Source organism: Theropithecus gelada, chromosome 3 (assembly GCF_003255815.1).
Source record: "Theropithecus gelada isolate Dixy chromosome 3, Tgel_1.0, whole genome shotgun sequence".
Taxonomy (NCBI): domain Eukaryota; kingdom Metazoa; phylum Chordata; class Mammalia; order Primates; family Cercopithecidae; genus Theropithecus; species Theropithecus gelada.
Window position 1 is genome coordinate 140,502,377 of NC_037670.1, and position 21,719 is coordinate 140,524,095.

The 21,719-nt window shown below is 38.4% G+C and overlaps 1 protein-coding gene across 1 annotated transcript in view; it reads left to right on the forward strand.

Moving 5' to 3' along the window:
• The first annotated feature begins 11,112 nt into the window (after positions 1-11,112).
• The window catches only part of TES (testin LIM domain protein), a 51,147-nt gene continuing 40,540 nt past the window's right edge, over positions 11,113-21,719 (forward strand). The window contains exon 1 of the mRNA XM_025380072.1: positions 11,113-12,627. Coding sequence (XP_025235857.1) covers positions 12,601-12,627 — 27 coding nt within the window. The 5' untranslated portion in view covers positions 11,113-12,600. The remainder of the gene's footprint in view (positions 12,628-21,719) is intronic.

Here is a 21,719-nt window from a genome sequence, read left to right on the forward strand (position 1 = left end):
TTTCAGAGAGACAGAAGGCCTCCTAGGTATCTTCGAGTGGACCACATAGATATTACACATTAAAAAGAAAAGGTTTCTAAGAATACTAAATGTGTTATCCAATGAAAGTTTCGCAGTTTGAGCTCAAGATAGGGAAAGAATAATCGCAAAGAGATTTGTAGGTGTAGCTTTGACCTAATAGAATGTATTATAAGTTGATACATAAGAAACTCACAAGATTTTTTTAAGTAATTGTAACAGCACAGACTCAACAGGCAGAGTCAGTACAGCTCCATCGAACAGGCAGTTCCTCTGAACTCCCAAGTTTGCAAGCTGGAAGCTGGTTAAAAGAATGACTCAGGTGTAAACATGGAGAATTTTTGGTGGAAAAAGAAGATGACTGACTCAGATATCAGAATGAAGAGCCCAGAAGGTGAAAACAAGATCCATGAAAAACAATCTTTAAAGAGCAAGAATAAACCCTAGTCAAGAAAGTGACAACACATCCCTGGCTGGATTTCAGAACTGCTGTGGAACAGTGACTGTTAGGTGCTTCCTGTTTTACCTGTATTTGAAGGGATTTTGTATAGCAGATATTCTAGGACTATCTCAGTATACGCTGAGTGTGTGTGAAGAATGGATAACTTGTCCCTTTAATTCAGAGCTTTTCAGATCAAGAGGAATGGTACTCAAGCAGCTATACTAATTAACCACACCTGAGGAGCACTGTCCACACCTAGACTTGATTCAGACGACAGGTACTAGACTGAGCTGTGGAGACTTGAAGATCTTAAAGGATGAAATCATTCTATTAGGCAGATGGAAAGAATGTGAGCTTTTGTGTTCACAGGGCAGATGGCAAAAGAGTATATTTTCCGAAGAAGATTGCAACCGTATCTCCCATTCCACATACTCTTCTTTTTCTTTTTCTTTTTTTTTTTTTTTTTTGAGACGGAGTCTCACTCTGTCGCCCAGGCTGGAGTGTGCAGTGGTGCAATCTTGGCTCACTGCAAGCTCTGCCTCCCTGGTTCACGCCATTCTCCTGCCTCAGCCTCCCGGGTAGTTGGGACTACAGGCCCGCCACCATGCCCGGCTAATTTTTTTTTGTATTTTTTAGTAGAGACGGGGTTTCACCGTGTTAGCCAGGATGGTTTCGATCTCCTGACCTCGTGATCCGCCCGTCTCGGCCTCCCAAAGTGCTGGGATTACAGGCGTGAGCCACCGCGCCCGGCCTCCATGTACTCTTCTTAAATAACGAATACTACATGGCTTTCAAAGTCATGAAATGTCATGAACTCTACTTTACTCTTTTGGAACATTTTCCTTTGAAACCCAGTCACCATTCATAAAGACACCAAAGCAACTCACAGAAGCCTAGCTGGAGAGGAAATGATGCCCCAGCTGACAGCCAGCCAGCACTAACTTGCCAATGAATTGCCCTATTTGGGCCATCTCAGCTGATGTTGTATTCAGCAGAGAAAAGATATCCTTACCTTTCCTGCCCAAACTGCAGATTTTTGAGCAAAATTAATGATTAGGGTTTTTTTTTTAATCAACTGAGTTTTGAGGTATTTCTTTAACACAACAACAGATGATCCATTTCTGGCCTCATGTATAGCAGTGGTTCTCAACTGAGGATGAGTTTGCTCTCCAGAAGACATTTGGCAATGTCTGGAGGTATTTTTGGTTGTCATAACTGGAGTGGGATGCCAGTGGCCTTTGGTGAGTTGAGGCCCAGAATGCTATTGTACATTCTACAATACACAGGACAGCTCCCCACAACAAAGATTATCTGGTCCAAAATATCATTAGTATCATGGTTGAGGAATACTTACTTAAAGGTTCCCTTGAATAAAAATGGCAGGCAAATGTTAAGTAAATCTCAAGCCTGGCAAAAGTAGCCTATATCTCATTGTATTATGGCATCCCCCAAATCCCAAATACCCAAAGGACAGGACAGGATAGGACAGTTGTTAGGATAGGACTACTCTCCAGAAGCAAAATTTCAAATGCCTCTCTGGAAGGTCATCACAGGGGACAATGGATAAAGAAGGGCATCTCAGTAGTAAGAATTCAGTGCATCCAAAATGGAAGACCAAGAACCTAACTCCACCCCTAGGAAAGTTAGCTCTTATTTTCTCAGTTCTGCCTGATATAATATTTGCTGTGAAACAGTGTGGAACAGAACAGATTGCTTTTGGTTTTTTTCCAAGAAGTTTTACTGTTGCTACCTTGCTTTTGTTTCCCCAAACAGAAGCAAGTTTATTTGTAGTGGGTTAAATAATGTCCCCCCAAAAATTCATATATGCCCAGAACTTCAGAATGTGACTTTATTTGCAAATAGGGTCTTTGCAGATATAATTAGTTAAGAGGTCATATTGAACTCGGGTGGGCCCTAAATCCAATGACTAGTGTTTTTATAAGAGAAAGGAGAGGGAGAGTCAGACACAGTCACAGACAAACATACAGAGAAGATGGTCATGTGAAGAACAAGGCAAAATTGGAGTATTGCAGCTACCCCAGTTGAGAACCACTGCTTTGCATGATGCTAGAAATGGATTGTCTGTTGTTGTGTAACAAAATACCTCAAAACTTAGTAGATTTAAACAACCAAAACTATTAATTTTGCTCATAAATCTACAGGTTAGGCAGGAAAGGCGGCAAGGATACTTTGTCTCTGCTGCATACAGCATCAGCTGAAATGGCCCAGCTGGGACCCTTCCGTGGCAAGGTGGTGCGGGCTGTCAGCTGGAGCATCAGTTCCTCTCTAGCTAGGCTTCTAGACTGGGTTTCAAAAGAAAATGTCCAAGCAGGAAAGTGGGTGACTGGGTTTCAAAAGAAAATGCCCAAGCAGGAAAGGCAAACCAAGGAATGCCAAGGATTTCCAGCAAACACTAGAAGCTAGGAAGAGGCCAAGAGAGAATTCTTTCCTAGAACCCTCAGAGGGAGCATGGCCCTTCTGATACCTTGATTTCAGACTTCTAGCTTCCTGAGTCATGAGAAAATAAATTTCTGTTATTTTAAGCCGTCTCGTTTGTAGTAATTTGTTATGGCAGCCCTTGTAAACTGATACACCCACTTTACATTGTTTAAGTTGGCTGTTGGTTATGTTTATCATTTAGCTCATTCGAACAGAATCATGATAAGCCACATATAGACCTGATTGAGACTAATTTGTATCATCCAGATATCCTGGATTTAGAGTTAGATGCAATTGTTATCTTTGAGATGTGAAGAGTTAAATTTTTGTTTATACATGAAACAGATGTATTTTGGCAAAGCTGGGGGTGCATATGAATGAAGAAAAGGCATGTTGCTGTATCAAGAACACAAGGAATAGATGTAACTGGGAATTATTATTCTTTTCTGTTTAGAGCAGAGACCCCCCATTAGCTCTCTGGGATTCCTTATTCTGTGAAGTTTGGTGAGTACGCAAGAAATCTTGTCTATTTGCTCCATCTCAATCATAAGCCCCTCCTGTCCCCATTAGTAACCATTTTCCTTATATTTTAGCCAATTACTTCCTGCATTTTTAAAGAATTTCATTATTCAATCATGTATCCCTAGACACTATGGTTTAATTTTATCCTTGCCTATTTTTAAATAATTGATATGTCTTTTTAAGTCTCCTAATCTATAGGTACTCCTTTCATCCCCTTCTTTTCCTTACAATTTTCTATTGAAGAACCAAGATGATTTGATCTGTAGAGTTTCCTGCAGTCTGGATTTTGCTGATTTGGTGTTCTTGGAGTAGTTCAATATGTTCTTCTGTCTATGGCATTTCCTGCCAATTGGCAGCTGGATACAGAGACTGGACCAAGTTCAGGTGTTATCCCTTTGGTAGACCTATGGGAGGTGTTTGATACATAATGTCAGATTGTGTCTCTTTTTATGATGGCAGCAGTCAGCGATACTGATTTTACTCATTGTTTTGAAATGGTGATATTCTAATTCTATCATTTTTTAATGCATTAATTGGAGTACTTTCTATAAAGAGGTACATTCTACTATTTGGTTATCCAGTGGTACAGTTCATATTGAAAAGACACAATAAATCCTTGATTCTTTCTCTTTACTTACTAATTCTTTAGATCATTGAATGCTTCCCTATTATTCTTCAAAGATGCCTGGTTTTTAAAATATTATTATGAATTTATAGATATTTGATGGGTTTTAATTTACTGTAATTGTTATCATTATTGAAGCTCAAGTTGACCCATTTTTGGCTAGCAAGAGACTCTTCAAGCTGGCTTAACTTCTTTTGACATGATCCCAGTAGTTTTTCATACCCTCCTTGCTCGCTTCTATGACAACATGTTTTACGCTTAACTTACACATTTTCTGCTTTAGACCTGGAATCAGTCATTTTCCATGAAGTTCTAGGTTCCTTTCAGTGAAAATTTTGTTTCAAGATCACAATCTGGGTTCTAGAGATATTCTTTGCTACTAAGTTAGTCATTGTAGTCCTTCTCTGTGGAAAAAGCTAGTAAATAGAGAGAAAGTCAAATTCAAAACTATTATAGTTTAAGGAGTTTAGATTAACTTCTTTCTTATACACCTCAAATCCTGGTTGTCAAGATTACAGGGGATGATAAAATTAGACTATCCCCTGATTACTCATTTGTCTTACTTCCTGTTATATGCATAGCAGCAGATTATGCTAATATTACCACCAATACGAATATTGAAAGTCTGTTAAAATTTTTATATGCTTTCCTCCCATTTTATTTTTATTATATCTACATTGTCAGATCATATGGTTAATATACATTACACTCTCTCCTTTTTGTTCCTCATCTAGTTTTTGTTCTATAGGAGTCATCTATAGAGTTAACACTCACCTCCTTATTTCAATATCTCTCCAGTAACTTTGGTTGTCTGAAGCTCATTCTCTATAGATTCCTCATAAAGGGCTGATGGGATCAATATTTCTTGAGTTCTCGCATGTTGATAAAAGTTTGTCTGTGTCCTTTACACTTGAAAGTCACTTCATATAAAATCATTGGCTCACAGCATCTTTCCTAAATATCTTGCTTCTCCATTTTTTTCTGAGCTAAAGGATTACTATGTCAGATGATAATATAATTTTCTTTCTAAGTTACATACATTTTAAAAAATCTAAAAACCCAAAGGATTTTTCCCCCATTCTTGAAAGTCCAGTAATTTTACTAGGTTATGCTTTGGTATTGATTTTTCTGAGTTGATAGTCTTAGGCATGTACAGCAATCGTTCAATATCTAGTTTTAAATTTTTTTTTAATTCAAGAAAGACTTCTTTAATTATAGTATGTAGTTTTTGTTTTGTTCCTTTGGTTTGGTTTTCTTCTTCAGGGATTCCTATTATCCTTGTGTTTCACATTTTTAGTCTGTTTTCAATACTTGTTACTTTCTCTAGACTATTTCTTTTTCAAATATTCTTCTTCTGTTTTACCTTCTATTGGTCTTAGCCATTATTAGTTTTTTGCTCTTTTATTCTTTTACTTTAGTCTTCATTTTGTTAATATTGTTTTCTTAATTTCTAATTTTTTCCTAAGTTCTCTCACCTCACTTCTGAGTTTTTTAAATTCCGATTTGTGTGATCCTTTACATATATTATCTTGTTAATGCCTTTTAGCTTGTTTTCAAATAATAGCTTATAGTTTTGTTTTGTGGACACATTTTTCTGATGCTCTTTCACTATCTGTAATGATGTTATGCTGCTCCTTTTTTCTCTTTTTTTGTTATGACAACTTTGTATGGAATTTTATCTTGATAATTTACTGTTGCTCATTTTCATGTGGTATTAGCTTTCCTGAACTTTTATAATAAGGCAAAGTTCAGGAAATCTTGCCCAACTCTAGAGAGCTCCATCTTTCTTTGTTTTTTATTTTATTTTATTTATGTATTTATTTATTTATTTGAGAAGGAGTTTTGCTCTTGTTGCCCAGGCTGGAGTACAATGGCGCAATTTTGGCTCACTGCAGTCTCTGCCTCCTGGGTTCAAACGATTCACCTGTCTCAGACTTTTGCGTAGCTGGGATAGTAGGCATGTACCACCATGCCTGGCTAATTTTGTATTTTGAGTAGAGACAGGGTTTCACCACGTTGGTCAGACTGGCCTTGAGCTCCTGACCTCAGGTTACCTGCCTGCCTCGGCCTCCCAAAGTGTTGGGATTACAGGCATGAGCCACCGCGCCTCACCTCTTTGTTTTTATAAAGTGCTACAAATAAAAATAAATTAAAAATACAGCAGTACTTTTGAGATTTCCTGACACTGCTCCCCTCTCTGGCTGTGGAACATTTGAAACGTGGTCAGTGTGACTGAGAAGCCAAATTTTAAATTTTAATTAATTTTAGCTAATTAAAACTTAAATAAAATTAATTAAAATTGAAATAACCACACGCAGTTAGTGGCTACCAAATTGGATGGCGCCCCTCTAGGCTTCTTTCCATTGCCTCTACGGCCCCATCCTGCTCAATTTTTATTTCTCTCTAAGCAATTTCTGATTGTGGAAACTCGTCCTAGAAGAGAGTCCTGGAGGGTCAGCTTTGACATAGCACAAGGGCTAGATGCCTTCATTCCCTCCCTTCAATCCTTTTTACTTTTCCAGCTGCTATTATAAAATTGGCCTGAAATGCTTTACAATAAATAACTGGAGGAGAGCAATCTAGTTCTTCCATCCATCAGACACCACCCCACTGTTTTCTTCCCTCCTTAAAACATAATCGTTTATGCATATATGTCTTGTGACTTTCGGTGGTTTGCCGTCATCTGTTGTGTTTTGGGGTTTATGAAGATACCTTATTACCGAGTTTTTTCTGAAGTTTGTCCCTGGGCATTTGGTTTTGCTAATTAGTGGATCTGGTTTTTGTTTGTTTGTTTCTTAATGTAGGCTTTTGTAGAGACTGAAAATTACACTGCCACTGCTCTGTCCCCCTAAAATGCTTGAAATAATATATTTTTAAATAAGGTTTTTTCTTTTAAAATAGTCATACTAATCATGGAATATTTTGAAAAGGAGGAAAGAAATCCCCATGGACCCACCAATCAAAGGCAAACTGCTGGTGACATTTTAGTGTATTTGCCTCATGTTCTTTTTCTATGCATGGTATATTTTTGTATAGCTGTGAGCATACTGTATATACAATTCCATATTATATTCTGTTCCTCTAACATTATAATTGTTTTCCATTACAAACGTTCCTAAGTATCATTGATCAGTAACTATGCTAAATCTATCATGTGGCTCATCCATTATTTACTTAGCCAATCCCCAATTTTTGGTCAATTAAAAACGTTATGGGATATTAATTTGCTCTAAGCTACATTGACACCTATTTTCTTTAAAAAAAACCAAAAAATACCCCTAGAGAACAACCTGTAATCTTATACAAGCTGCTAATGAGGAATAATAGGTGTGTCAGACTCACAAAGGCGTTCCTATGACAGGTGTTAATAACTGATTAACATATCTAAAGAGACCTCTTGGGATCACATTAATAATTGATGAGACAGGTGTATCATTTTACTCGTGAAATTTTTACCTCATCTAGCATAGAAAAGTTTTCAATAATTATTTTCCCTGGCATATGTAGTGTTTACTCTGTGTGTGTATTTATGTGTGCATATGTATATATGTTTATGTATGTGTACTTGTGTATGTAGCATCATCTGTATCTTCAGCCCGGATATTTCTTTTGTCCACCAGACTCAGATCCTATTGGCTTTGCCAAATCAATACATACGAAACAAAACCCTTATCTTTCTCAGTCAAATTTTCTTCTCCTCTTTTGTTTTTTACTTTAAGGTGTGTGTTATATCTACCAAGTTGGTGACCCAAAATAGATTTCTAAGAGATAGGAAAATAGAATCCTAATGGATTCCTTATCCTCTCCCTTTTCAAGAATCAGTCAAGTCCAATATTTTCTACCTCTTTAATATCATTGATAAATCCTTCTAACTCTCCACACTCATTCCTACTGCTTTACTTAGGCCCTCATCATATTCCTTGTGGGCTATAGCTAGAATCTCCTGATTAATTTTCCATTCCTTAGACCTGTCCCATTCATTATCCACCCCCATTCCTAGCAATAAAATAAACATCTACAACTTTTTGCCCAAGTGGGGTTTCTGTAATTTAAATAGTTTTTGAAATGTTCAGAAACATTGAGTACACCAGAACACATAGAGCAATAGACAATGGTGCCCACTTGAGGTTAGAGGGTGGGAGGAGGGTGAGGGTCAAAAAGGTACCAATTGAGTACTATGCTCACTACCTGGCTGATGAAATCATTTGTAAACCAAACCCCGGCAACATGCAATTTAATCATGTAACAAACCTGCACATGTACTCCCAAACCTATAATAAAAGTCAAGGGAAAAAAGTTCTCCAATATCGACAGAAAGAAAAATCTTCTGCTTGTACTTCCTAAGCCTCTTCCTTTGCTAATTTCCTTGTAACATCTGCAACAGAGATAGATATCCTTGGAGGCATTTGGAAAACTCTTATTACTCCCTATAAGTTTGGGCTTTAGTCTATGTGTTGTCCTTTGTGTCTCTCAACTGGCGCCAGCTTCAGCTAATTGAATCAGAAGTCTAAGCTTATCCAAGCTGGGCTATTTAAAGTCTTTCTGTTAGAGGGATTGAAATCCCAAAGTGGGTATTTTGCTTGAACTAAGGTGATGTCAACTAATGAGCTGAGACTGCCTTTATTGGTTGCCCATGTGTGCAGGAAAACAGAGTCTTCAAAGAGGAAGAGCTAAAGCTGATGGAGGCCAAGCAGCAAGATGAGAGACCACATGACTCCAGTGAAGGAGTAGATTCCTTGTTCCAGATGTTGGTAAATGCTTGGTCTAGTTGCAAATGCATCTGGCCCTGGAGTTTTGCAACATACCTCTGTATCCTTAAAATAAAATGCCACCTTTTTAAAAGTAAACTAGCTTGAGGGTTACTATTACTTGTGATATAGTTTGTATATTTGTCCCCACCCAAGTCTCATGTTGAATTGTAAGCCCTAATGCTGGAGGTGGGGCCCAATGGGAGGTGTTTGGATCATGAGTGGCTTGGGCCATCCCTTTGGTGATAAATGAGCATTCTCTCGGAGTTCACAGGGGAGCTGGTAATTTAAAATTGTGTGGCACACCTCATCCTCCTCTCCACACACATTCTCTCTCTCTTGCTCCTGCTTTTACCATGTGAAGTGCTTGCTCCCACTTTGCCTTCCGCCATGATTGTAAGCTTCCTGAGGCCTCCCCAAAAGCTGATGCAGAAGGTATGCTTCCTGTACAGCCTGTAGAACTGTGAGCTAATTAAACCTCTTTTCTTTATACATTACCCAGTCTCAGGTATTTCTGTATAGCAGTGCAAGAACAGCCTAATATAACTTGCAATCAAGGGTTTTAACTAAGACACTTACTCATCTTCCAAGACTAAGCCAAGGTTACTCTTTTCTAAAGATTTTATAAATCCCAATACCACCTTCTCCCTGACTCTCACGTGTGCTTCCCTTTACTTGTAACACTTCATTACTCTTACATGCCTGCTACTCCCATACTAATCTATAAACTGCTAAAGAACAAAGGGAATGTCTTACGTATTTTTACATCTCTCCAGTGATCGTTACAATGAAGGGTACATAAATGTTTAACACATTTCCCTCATCGGATATTATAATTTGACAGCATAGAAATTGAATTCAACCTGAATAAATATTTTGTTCTCTCTCTCTTTCTCTCCTCTGTCTCTGTGTGTGTGCATGTGTGTGTGTGCGCGCCCCTGCACACGTGCGTAAAATCTAATATTTTTATTTACTTTTCTAAGGATAACGATCTTAAGAACATTCCTTAGTATTATTCAGTATAGTATATTGATTTCCTCTCTACTTGATTCAAACAGCAGAGTTGGGCATTTATTTGGCTGATGTTTCCATAAGTTTTGTGGAAAAGTCAAGTCCAACATTGACTAAAGCACTCTGGTGGTAACAAAGTGAGATAAAATTGTAAAGTAATATCTTTCCCCACAACTTTACCAAAAATGCACTTTCCAAAGTCACCAATGATCTCCTTTTTGTTAAATCCAAAGGGCATTTGACCCTTTTCTACAATTTGACATTTGTTAACTAGTTAATTTCTTCTTCAATTTCCTTTCTTGATTTCAGGGATTTGACTCCTAATTTTTTTCTTACCCTTAATCTAGCCCTTATCTCTTTTCTGTGTTTCTCTTGCTCAGCCTTGCTCACTTGGTGTCTTTGATATTCTTCTCTTTTATTTTACTATCTCCCAGGCTCATCTGACTTCTCAGCCTTTAATTATTTATTTATGTAGGATGTGAACCCCTAAATCAGCACTCTAGTCCAGGTTTTAGGATGTATATTTGTATACTTCATTTCAATATCTCAGTCTCAAACTCAATATATTAAAAATTGGATCCTTTATGTCTACCAGCAGCGCCAAAGAAAGCACAACTGAACAAAACCCTGACTGTCATCCTATATTTTCTTTCTGAGCCATCCATAGAGGTGATCAGGATAGAAATGTGTGCCATCTTCTATTCATTCCACTATCATCAACTACATGTAGTCATCAAACCATGCCAGTTCTACCTCCTTAATAACTGTAGCTTAAAACCTGAATAACTGAACAAAAACTTGCAATTTAATTCTTTTAACACTTATCTACCTCAATTTTATTTTTATAATTTATACATAATCTATAATTACTTTTCTATAATTGGCACAGTGATAATTCCAGATAAAACTCACTGAATTTCTATTTTCATCCTTGCCAATGGTACACACACAATGTAATGCTGAGAGGGTTGGGAGGGAAGAATGGGAGAAAGGCAGAAGTTGACAGTTAAAAAAAAAATGTTTCCAGATGGTTTTCTTAGTGTCATCTCTGCAACCTCATCAAATAAGGGTCCAAAATTTATGTTACAACATTTGTTTGATGCCTTATTTAAATTGCTTTACTGGACATTTTCCATCTGTTAAGCTCTCTGAAAGAAACAAAATTGCCTTGTCATAGCTAGACCTCATGTTCCTGTACACTTATACAGAGGGCAAACTTTGCAAGGGCCCACAACTTTCAAGGTGATTTGGGAAAATGATATAGAAAAGTTTTACATCAAGTGAAAAGAAAAATGCGTAACTCATTTTGGTAATTTCAGTTTTAATTCTTAATAGGGTAAAGGAAACATGCACATTATAAATCAATGCTCTGTGTTAACAAATAATCAAGTAAGCAGAGTTGCAAGTATTGGCTAAAATGAATTTTGGATATTTTTAGCTACCAAATTTCTAGAGGCAAGGTAGACATAGATCTGGACCTGAATATCTGCATTATTGGGGAATTTTTGTTTGTTTTATATTGTTTTGTTATTTTTAAAAGTAGGTGTCAAATTATGTCACCTGCTGTCTGGGCAATGTTATTTTTTGCCATAACCACAAATTGAAGAAAATTGACCGCTCTTTTTCCTTACTCAACATGCTCTGCTTCCAGCCCCAAACATCTTTGAGAAGATGTTTAGATTCATGAGCAATGCCTCTGTCCCCAACAGGCTAAGACATTAGGCAGGTCCCTGCACCTCTGGTGTCCTCAGTTCCCCGCAAAATGAGGAAGCTAAGACTAAGTAATCTTAGGCTCCCTTCCGGACCCACCAATCTGAAGGTATTAGATGCAATTGCTCCTGAATTAGGGCATGAAATGAATTCAGCTCTGGTGCACCAATGTGATGACTGTGCGTCATCAAAGCCTGAGCACAAGATAGGCCTAGCACCATTTCACACAGCACAAAGGGCAACCCTCTACTCCCAAAGGAATGACACCTGTTTCTGAAGTGATTCACATCATGTTTACTTTTGAACAACCCAATGCTCAGGAAACAATCTAAGAATCTTCACTGACGTTAGGGATGTAAGATACGGTTTCTTGACAGTATTTGGGATTTTGCAGAAAAGCAATCGAGGAAAGGGCATCTCCACAACGCAATAGTGAATTTAGTGCCCAAGGTCCATCACAGGAATCCCTAACGATCCCTACAATCTCTCTCTTTCTCTTTTTCTTTTTTTTTTTTCTCTCTTTGCTCTGAAAATAAACTGAGAAGTTAGTTTGAAAATAAACTGAGAAGTTGGGATACCTATTCCCCTTGACCCAGATAAAAAGTCCTGGGCAAACACAGGTACAAATTGCCAAAATGGAAAAAGTTCTGCTCTATCTTCAGCTAGAGGGAGGCTGGATCCCAGCTCTTTAAAAGCGGCCCGTGGACGCCCAGAGCATCCTCTGGGGACGAGGTCAGGGTCCCCGAGCTTGCCCCGCAGGGCGCCGCCCCGGACGCGGCCCCGCCCTTCACCTTGCCAGCGCCGAGCTCGGGCCGCGAAGGTGCGTGCGGCGCTCGGTGATTGGCGGCGGCCCGGGGCTGCCCGGCTGCCATTGGCTGCCCAGCCCTCTTTGTTCCCGGGTCCCTGCCGCAGGCCGGCTGCGGCGGACTGGGCGGCGGAAGTTCGACGGCGCCGGTCGAGTGGCTGCTGGGCGGCGGCGTGGGAGTTCCGCAGGTTCCCCGTGTCCGCAGCGGAGCCGGAGGCCAGCTGAGCCCGGCCGTGGGATCCCGGACTGGAGGAGGAGGGGACCCACAGGACGCATAAACATGGACCTGGAAAACAAAGTGAAGAAGGTAGGGGGATGCTCAGGGGGGCGCTTGTGGCGGGCACTTGTGGCGGGCAGCGGCTGCTTCACCTGCGCGGGTCGAGCGGTGCGCGGCGGCCGGAGGTGCCGAGGCGGGTGGGGCTTGCGGGCCGCCTGGCGTGAGCCCGGCTCTGGGTCTGCGGTGTCCCGGGCCCAGAGACCCGGCCCCCGGGTAGAGTAGGTGCCCGCCGGCCCTGCCAGCTCCCCAAACTCGAGAGCGACAAAATTGGAAGCGCGAGCGAGGGCGGGCGCGGGGCTCTTCTCTCCCGTCTTACGGAGTCCCAGCGGTTGGAGGTGTTGGAAACTTAATACTTAAGATGTTTTAGCTCTGCCTGTGCCTCCTCAAAAGGACGAGCTTAGGGCGAGTGCGGGCGAGACCGTGACACTTCCTGGCTCAGGAAGTTCAACTTCATTAAGCCTTTGTGGTTTGGGGCTCTGCTGTGCTTTGACAGCTCTGACCTCCCTTCCAGCTGGGCTGCCTGGGGCGCTATAAAATGAGTGTTGATTTAATGCACTGCCTTCGCACCCGTGCTGGTGATAACTTCTAATGTGAATTTTTTTTTTTTTTTTTTTTGGTCATTCATTACTTGTCTACCGAAGCACTGCCTCCCTCTTAGGGAATTATCTGTCAAAGCGCGCATTCTCCCTGTTTGGCAGGGAGTCCCAAAGGGCGGTTGTCACCAGCGTCTCAGCGCAGGGAGACATTTCCAGCCTGGCTGCTGCCTCGCAGGCATTGGAACCGATGGCCTTACCTGAGCCACTCCCGGGTTATGTGGAGCCTGGTGTCGCCTGGGAGAAAAGGGTGGGGACCAGACTGTGACTCAGAAGGAATGCTGATGTCACATTCGAGTGAATTGCCCTGTGCGAAATTTCTCCTCGTTCCAGGGGATTTGCTCATATTTTACTTTGTGGTAAATTTAAGCTAGCTCTCCCTTATCGGATAGGGAAGTTTTGCAGAGAGAGGAAGGGAAAAATAAAAGTTTGTTTTTTCTCTTACTCATGGTTCCTAATATTCTTATTTTATCTTCTAAACACAAAGTTTCTGACTTGAGCATTAATTCTATTTTATGCCCAGGATTGGATTTTTGAAAATGGATAGAAAGTATTGTGTTAGGACTGCAGAGTTTTCGGTTAGGAAGCTATTGACCAATAAAAACTTGAAATGAGAAAACAGTTTTTTTCATTCCTTAGGACTGAAATTCGCAAGCACTCAAAAAGGTATCCAGGAACAGAAAAACATAAATTGTTGAGAGTAGCGTGATTGCATTCTATTCTCTTTCCATTTGGTTTCTTTCTTTTTTTCTTTTAAGTAACTGATATTTTTGGTTTGGGGGAAAAGCGGGGAAAGCATTTTTCTCGCTTAGCTTTCTGTTGATGAATACTACATTCATTTAGTTTTCAAGTGGGTAAGAGCTACTTAATTTAGTACTTGTCTAAAACTTGAGGGGTCTTGTCCTTGCTTTTAAGTATTTATTTGAAGACAACTTTGTCAAAGTAAACATATTTTGGGTTGGCCAGGAAGAACAGGTGAAGCACAGGATTTTTAGGGTAATGACCCTATTCTGTATGATACTATAAAATGGCGGATACATGTAATTATACATTAAAATCCATAGAATGTAGAACACCGAGAGTAAACCCTAATGTAAACTATGTATGTTGGGGATAATGATGTGTCAATGTGTTTCATCACTTGTGACAAATGTACAGCACTGATAACGGGATGTTGGTAGTCCGGGAGGCTGCTTGGAGATGGGGAGGCAGGGGGGAGGTACATAGGAACTTCGAATTTTCTGCTCAATTTTGCTGTGAAGCTAAAAAATGCTTTAAAAAACAAAGTCCGTTTAATAGGGGAAGAAAAATCAAAGATATTTTTGAAGCTTTTTGAGACAAGGAGTAATTCTGAGGGAAAAAAGTTCAAAGTTAAAAATTGTATGTGCTTGCAAAGGAAAAATGCAGACGTTGTTTATAAACAATTTTCTTAGAGTTTGAAAATGTGGATTATGATAAATAATGCCCTTGACATATGGTATAGTTTTCCTCCTTTATCCCCCACTTTACTTTTAAAAGTTATGTTTTCAACCAAGAATCTTAACTTCCTCTAATTCTCCTCCTCTCTGCCTTTACCACCCCAAAAAGAATTCCGTAAATTAAAGGTTTTAGAGAGAATCCCATGATACAACAAATCCCTGTTTCACTACGTTGTCTTCACTGATGATTCTTAGAACAGAATCCTCACCTGGTAAATTGGAAGCTATTAAAAAACTGCAAAGATGTCCTATTTGACTCCAGTTTGTGTGGGTCCCTTAATAGATTTGATATTCTAACAAGAAGTTTCCCAGTACAAAAGTTTGGAAATCTCAGGAATGTATTTCACAATCTTGGCCATACTCTCAAAAAGAAATTTACGTTCCTTTTAGCAATTGTTTTCTAACACATCCAAAGAAGGAAATATTACAAGACTATCTGATTTACCAGCACAGTCTTCTCACCCTATTTTGGTACCTAGTTTTCAAGTCGCCTTTCTTTTTGACTCAGTTATACAAGAAAATTAATAGTTTGAATGTACCTTGAGAAAAGGCAGATTAAAAGTTGGAACAAAGACACAACCATTTAAATACAACTAATATGACTTCTGTTTTAAGATGTGTGACATTTTTTCCTTCCAAAACTTTTACATTGTTGATTTCATGAAGAATTTCTTCCAGACAGATGAAAAGCATTATTTTTCCACATTAACATTTCATGTAAAAAGAACTAAAGAGGATTGTCTTTATTAAGCAGTGATTGAGATAGATGATACTGTTATAAAATTCTTGGCTTGTAAAAGGAAAGCTCATCCACATCAGTTGTACAGATTGGGATTAATTACCAGTTAAAACCCACCATCACAAAGACAAAGGGTTTTTATAATTAGATTTTGCTATATTTTGTTTTGTTTGAAGTAAGCGAGCTGTTGCTAGGATGTGAGAGCTGGTTTGGTTATACAAAGTTTTTGTTTTAATAATATTTTAGAACAGAATTTGATTCTGTGTCCTTGCCCTGTCTTCTGAGTTCACATCTAGACCTCTTTCTTATTGTTTAAGTCTCTTGTTAATTGGCTTTGTGTCAGTATGGTCCATGTCTGCTTGGGAAAAACAGTGGACTTTGAGAAGGAGAAACAGTCTCATTTTGCGATAAATGGTAAATCATGGCCAACAGCCAGCTGTTTTCCTCTTTCCTTTCTGTGCTACTCTCCCATGAGAATTACTTTTTTCAATTAAGAACATACCAACAGAGAAAGAGAACTTCAGTAGTTTCCCTTTTACTGCCTGGAATTGCTGCAGGGCTTTATTTTACCGTGTTCATTTTTTGTCTCCTCTCTAACGCCTTTATTTTGATTAATCCTAATATTTTGCATACTTTTCTTAAGACTCTTATTTCTTTAATTTTACTTTTTTAAAATGTGGTGCATTTTAAAGATCACGTGTTACTAAAAATCCCCTTTCTCTGTATCCAAACTGGTTTTCAAAACCTTTGTCATTAGCCAAAAAAGCATAGTGAAACCAAGTGAATACTATTGGAAAAAGGACTGAACTACAGAGATGATTTCCATTGGAAATTAGAATGAGTTATTTGCCTGAGGTGGCCCCTGGTTGAAGTGGAAAAGGCAATATATGGTGACCTGGATGCTCAAATCTACAGTTGGATTCAAGACTTGAAGCCCCTCTTGCTGCAAGAATCATTGGCAAGGCTAAGGGTAAAGGTAGGGCAGGACACATCCAGGGCTTTGCTTTAGAGGTGTTCTGCCTCTCAGAGCAAGTGCAGAAGAAAATGAATGGTCCTTGGCTGGGCTTTTATAAAACTATTCTCACCCGTGGTGTGATTCATTACATTGGTAGAATATGAAAAGTCCCTTTCTCTTAATTGTCCTGAATATTGGTTGGAGAAAAAACTATAGTAGGTTTTCTATTGATTCTGTTCCTTTATGCTGCCCTATGAAGTAGAAATAGGAATTTATATGTCTACTGGCTATTACATACTGTGTTCCATCAACTCACACCATGACTTTGCTTGTGCATGCCCATACTCCATCCATAGTTCTAAATTTTTTCCATCCTTCAAGGACCAACCCCTCACGCTGCACACTCCTCTAGGAAATCTTTCTCCATGCTGCCACCTAGATGAAAAATATTTTCTTCTTTTCTCCTGAATTCCCAAAACATGTATTGGTAACACTTAGGACACTAATAACTCTCCACCTCTGGATTATACTTACTTGTTGTATGTTTCACCTTCTTACCTTGCGTACAAACTTCTTGAGAGATGAATCCATATCCTGTTATAGTTGCATGGTTATTTTGTTTGCTGTTCAAAGCAACCTTAGGAAGTAGGCCTTAGCCCCACTTTCAGGATGAAGAAACTAAAGTTTAGATAGTGTAATCTGAAACCTTTCTATAGAGAACTTTACTATGAACTTCAACCATAATCTGAAGAAGCCATACTCCTTTCATCATGTCGACTAGCCCGAGTCTTATGTTCTTCATCTTGCTCACTAAATATATGTGGAATGGTAACTGTTATAAAAAGAGAAATAAAATAAGATACATTTCAACATTTTCACTCATGTTTTAAAGGAATTATATTTGAGGAAATGGTTTATATTCCAATAAAATCACCATCCTACTAGTTTCTGTATATTGTTTCTACTTTATCCATGTTGTATGTATTACCTTTAGTGTAAGTTGCCATTGACATTCTTTGGGCAGAGGCAAAGTATACAAAAGTACAAGTTTGTGAAAAGGAATTTCTGGGAAACTTCTACAGTCAAAGAAATAGCATAAACTCCAATAATACTCTCTACCTGTCTTCTAAGTTTCTTCCAACTTCCTGACTTTGGTGTGAGCCAATGATAATGCTGTCTCCTAACTATGTAAAATGGCCCTGGGTAACAGTGACGCTGTATTTGGCTCTCTGTTTTGTTAAGTTTAACCAATGGCATCTGGAACTATAAAGGGATACTCATGGTCTTTTCTCCCTGTTGAGCTCTGCAGTTGATAGAAAGCCTTACACATAGCATGAGTAGGCTACACCTCTTTTCCCTAGTAGGAAAGTGTTCAGAGTACCTCTGGAGTGACAGTCCAGACAGCTAAGAATAGAGCAGCTAAAAAGAAACAACAAACAAACAAACAAACAAAACCTCATAATATTGGGAGGAGAACTATTTTTTTGTTTTAATTTCCCATTCTTCATGCAGAAACATTTCTTGTGAAGCTGAGAAGCTGTGTAAAACACCACAATGATCAGATATTTCATGAGGCTCTCATGGAGCTCCAGCATGACATCCAGCATTATGAGCATGGGATCAACATCATAGCTCATCAGTGTGCAACACGAGTTACCAAGAGGGGCCTTCTTAGTGGAAAGAGAGTGATAAATTGGTAACATGGAAGCTACTTCCTGTGTTCTTTTTCTGAGAACTAGAAGAAGGAATACAAGTTGGCCCCATGCTAATGTGTATATACCTTTTTTACATACCAGTCACCAAAGTGTGTTTAGAAATTAGGAAAGGTCAGTAAGTCTCCAGTATATATAAACATCTATAGTGTATGGAAAGGTCTTCCATAATATATCAGTTTTCTCACTTCCATTTATCAGTATAATATATTTAAAGTTGCCCTAAGCTGAGAGTTGGTAGATCCAAGTCCACTGTTTTTTGTGATGCTGACCACTTTGGCTATCAATTTCTATTTATATAAAAATCAGTAGGGGAACCAGATGATTTCTGAGACGTCTGCAAGTCCTGTGACTCTTTGATCATAGGAAATAATATCAGTAGTCTACCACATGTAATGATCCACAGCGCTTTAAAATCACACAAACAAAGAACATATAAATATATGTGTAAATAAATACATAAAGGAGATGGCATAGTTTAAATGTTAGTGAATTCCATGAAGACCCTATAGATTGAACCAAATAATTTTTTCCCACAAATCTTAGCTCGTTTCAACTTGTTTGTACTTAATTTTCATAATACTTGTGGAGGTATTTGAAGATATTAGGTTAAGTTTAATTAATTTAAATCTGTAGTATAAGGCTCTGAAGGCTGTAATAGTGTGGGTCCCATAAGTCTAGGAGTGATATATTACTTACCTTGGTATTTAATTATGGGAAAATGAAAAATAATGGAGCGTTTATTTTCTTTAAAAGTTATCTCTCTCAAAATAAGGCTGTTAAAAATTTTAAAAAAAATTTTAAAAAAGAAAAAAAAACCTATATGAGTGCTTTTTTACATACCATGCACTGTTCTAGACTCTGGGATTATAGTAGTGAACAAGAATGACACTGAACTTAAGCTTATGTCATAGAATTACGCTATTACAAGTGATGATAGAGCAATGTAAATGTTGAAAGTAAGCACAACTGGGATTATACCCGTCAGTGAACTCTTTATAGGTTAGCAGTACCTACATTTCTAACACAGACAGTCAGCAATTTTGGTGGTGATCCCTGGGCTTGATTCTTGGTTTTGCAGACTTTGTAGTTAGGGGTTCTTATTTCAGTTGTTTTAAGTAATGGCAAATGTAAAAGAAATGGGAAAGCAGCTTTTATGTATTAGAATGTGAAAAAGATTATGAATGCATAAAGCTATACAAATAGACTTACACCTATAATATACACAAACTGTAAGTCTTCTCCCTGATTACAAATGCATTACAAAAGAGTCATTCTTGGATTTCCTGTTTGCAGTCATAGCTAATTTTTGTTTGGTAACTACTGCCATGGTAACCAAAATTATGATTTTAAAAGAATTGTTTATTAAATCATTAATATACAGGAAATTGTTTTACTTTTTACAAGGTGGTGGTATCCAGGGAAATTATATTATTAATTATGAAATCAACTTTTTCTAGGAGAGGAAGATAAGGAAACAAAAGACTAATCAAAAACATTTCAAAACCACAGATTTTCAGGATTTTAAAGAAAAATAATTTGGTAATTGATAACTTCACCACTGTTCTTTGAGTAAATATCCATGTTTAAAAATTGCCTCAAACACTATTAGAGGATTAAATTTAGAAGTTATGCTTTTCAACTAGCCAACTACAATCTTTGACTCTCCTACAAAAGAGCTGCAGTTTAGCGTGGTTTTGTCAATTTTCTGTTCTAAGTGCCCTGTCTGCCTAACATTCTAGTTAGTAATGGGGAATTAGAGCAATAAGGGTATGCATGACTATAATTTTCTAAGTATCACTGCATTTATTTTGGTCAAATTCAAAAAAGTAAAAGAGCGTAGTTTAGAATTGCCAATTTCTCTGTTCCTTAGTCTGTTAGAATGGTGGGGTGTCTGCTCAGATTTGAGCATGGCTTAAAGTGGGAGAGCTTTATTAGAAGCCAGCCAGTGGGGATTGCTGAGATCTTGTCTGCTGAATAACAGCAAAGTTACTACTGTGTAAATATACTTAATCTGAAATGCTGAATTATCCTCAAACTATGAGTGATTCAACTTGTGTTTATCATTGTGACATTCTGGCCACTGTGAAAAGCTGTAAACAGGAGTTTCAGGGTGTTCAATGCATAGCTTATCTGAGCAGCGAGCCCGGCAGAAAAGATGGGCTTTCAGCCTAACAGAAATGCTTTGATATGGAGTCCATTAATGCATCTCTAGCCACAGTGAACTTTTCCCTTGCCTTGTTTGATAATAAAGTGATATCATGTTTCATTGAAAAATGACCATGTAGATGTTAGGTGGATTTTTGTTTTTATATGAGTGTAATGTGACAGTCTTAACAGAATGAGTCACAAAGTAAGGATCAAGGATCTGATTTTTCCTTTATGAAATCCTGGCCTACAATAAAAATAACTTGGGGTTAAAAAAAGTTACCGTTTGTTTTTCATAGAGAATATTAAAAGTGCAGTTTAGATTTAAAACTACAGACTCTAAACTCCATATCTATCAGTATCACCTCTTGAGCAAAATATGGATGTCAGCTTTGATAGATTTAAAAAAAAAAGGAAGGAAGGAAGATGAGTGAGCAAGACAGATGTGTAAGTTAACTACAGTGCTGGATAGAATGACGTAAGTGCTATAATACACTGTTTTTCTTATCTGGGATAAGAAACCTTTTTATAAACAAAAATTTATCATGGGCTGATATTTTTAAAAACATAGTAAAAATTACTAAAACAAAAGACAAATACAGGACCAATTAAAAAATATTAAATGCAAGAGACACAAAATTACTTTAAGTGTATAGTAGTTCCTAATTGCCTACTGTCAGTTTCTCTGCCTATCTCATCACAGACAAGTGACTTACAGTTTGTGAACTGCCACTTTGAGTAGCACAGCAATAATAGAAATAAAATGGTTATGAAGTCTCAGAAGCAGAAGTAACTAACTTTAATTGTGTGGGTTGGGATTATTTTATCAAGGAAACACCTCCTATAGAATAAAGAAGCTTTCATTAGGCAAAGAAAGCATTCTATAAAGAGGAAATAGCATGAACCAAAGGTACCTGGCTGTGAAAAGTCAGTAAAACCACCATTAACATTTTCAGTTTTGTCTCTCCTAAAATAAAGCTAAAGTAGATGAGCAGCAGTAATTTGTAATTTTTCCACAGTACAGATTTGAATTAAAGAAGTGTATCACTGAGCTAGTATAAGACCGTAGGCCACAGCTGAAGAGCTTCTGATCTCCCTTGACTTGGATGATTATTTAATACATTGTGTCATCTGCTGAGAGAGAGGAGGAAATTTCACAGTAGAGTCTAGCTTATGTAGGCTGATCTGGACTCGGAGCTGTGGACTGGGACCATATTGGTGCTAGGTTTTCATCCTCCTTAGATCAGTGAAGCAAACAGTAAAGGTCATGCCCAACTAAAGGAGCACCTTTTAAGCCTCTTCTTATGCCAAAGCAGTCATATGTCCAGTCCTGAAGTCAAGGAGAGGAGAAGTCTAGTCTAGCAACTATGAGGCTGCGGCAGGGATATGATGTTGAATGCTAATATGTGGGAATGAAGGATTGGGATCATTACCTCAGTCTACCACGTGTGCTACAGAGGGACAGTTGAATGTAGGGGCTTGAGGATACTTTTCTGA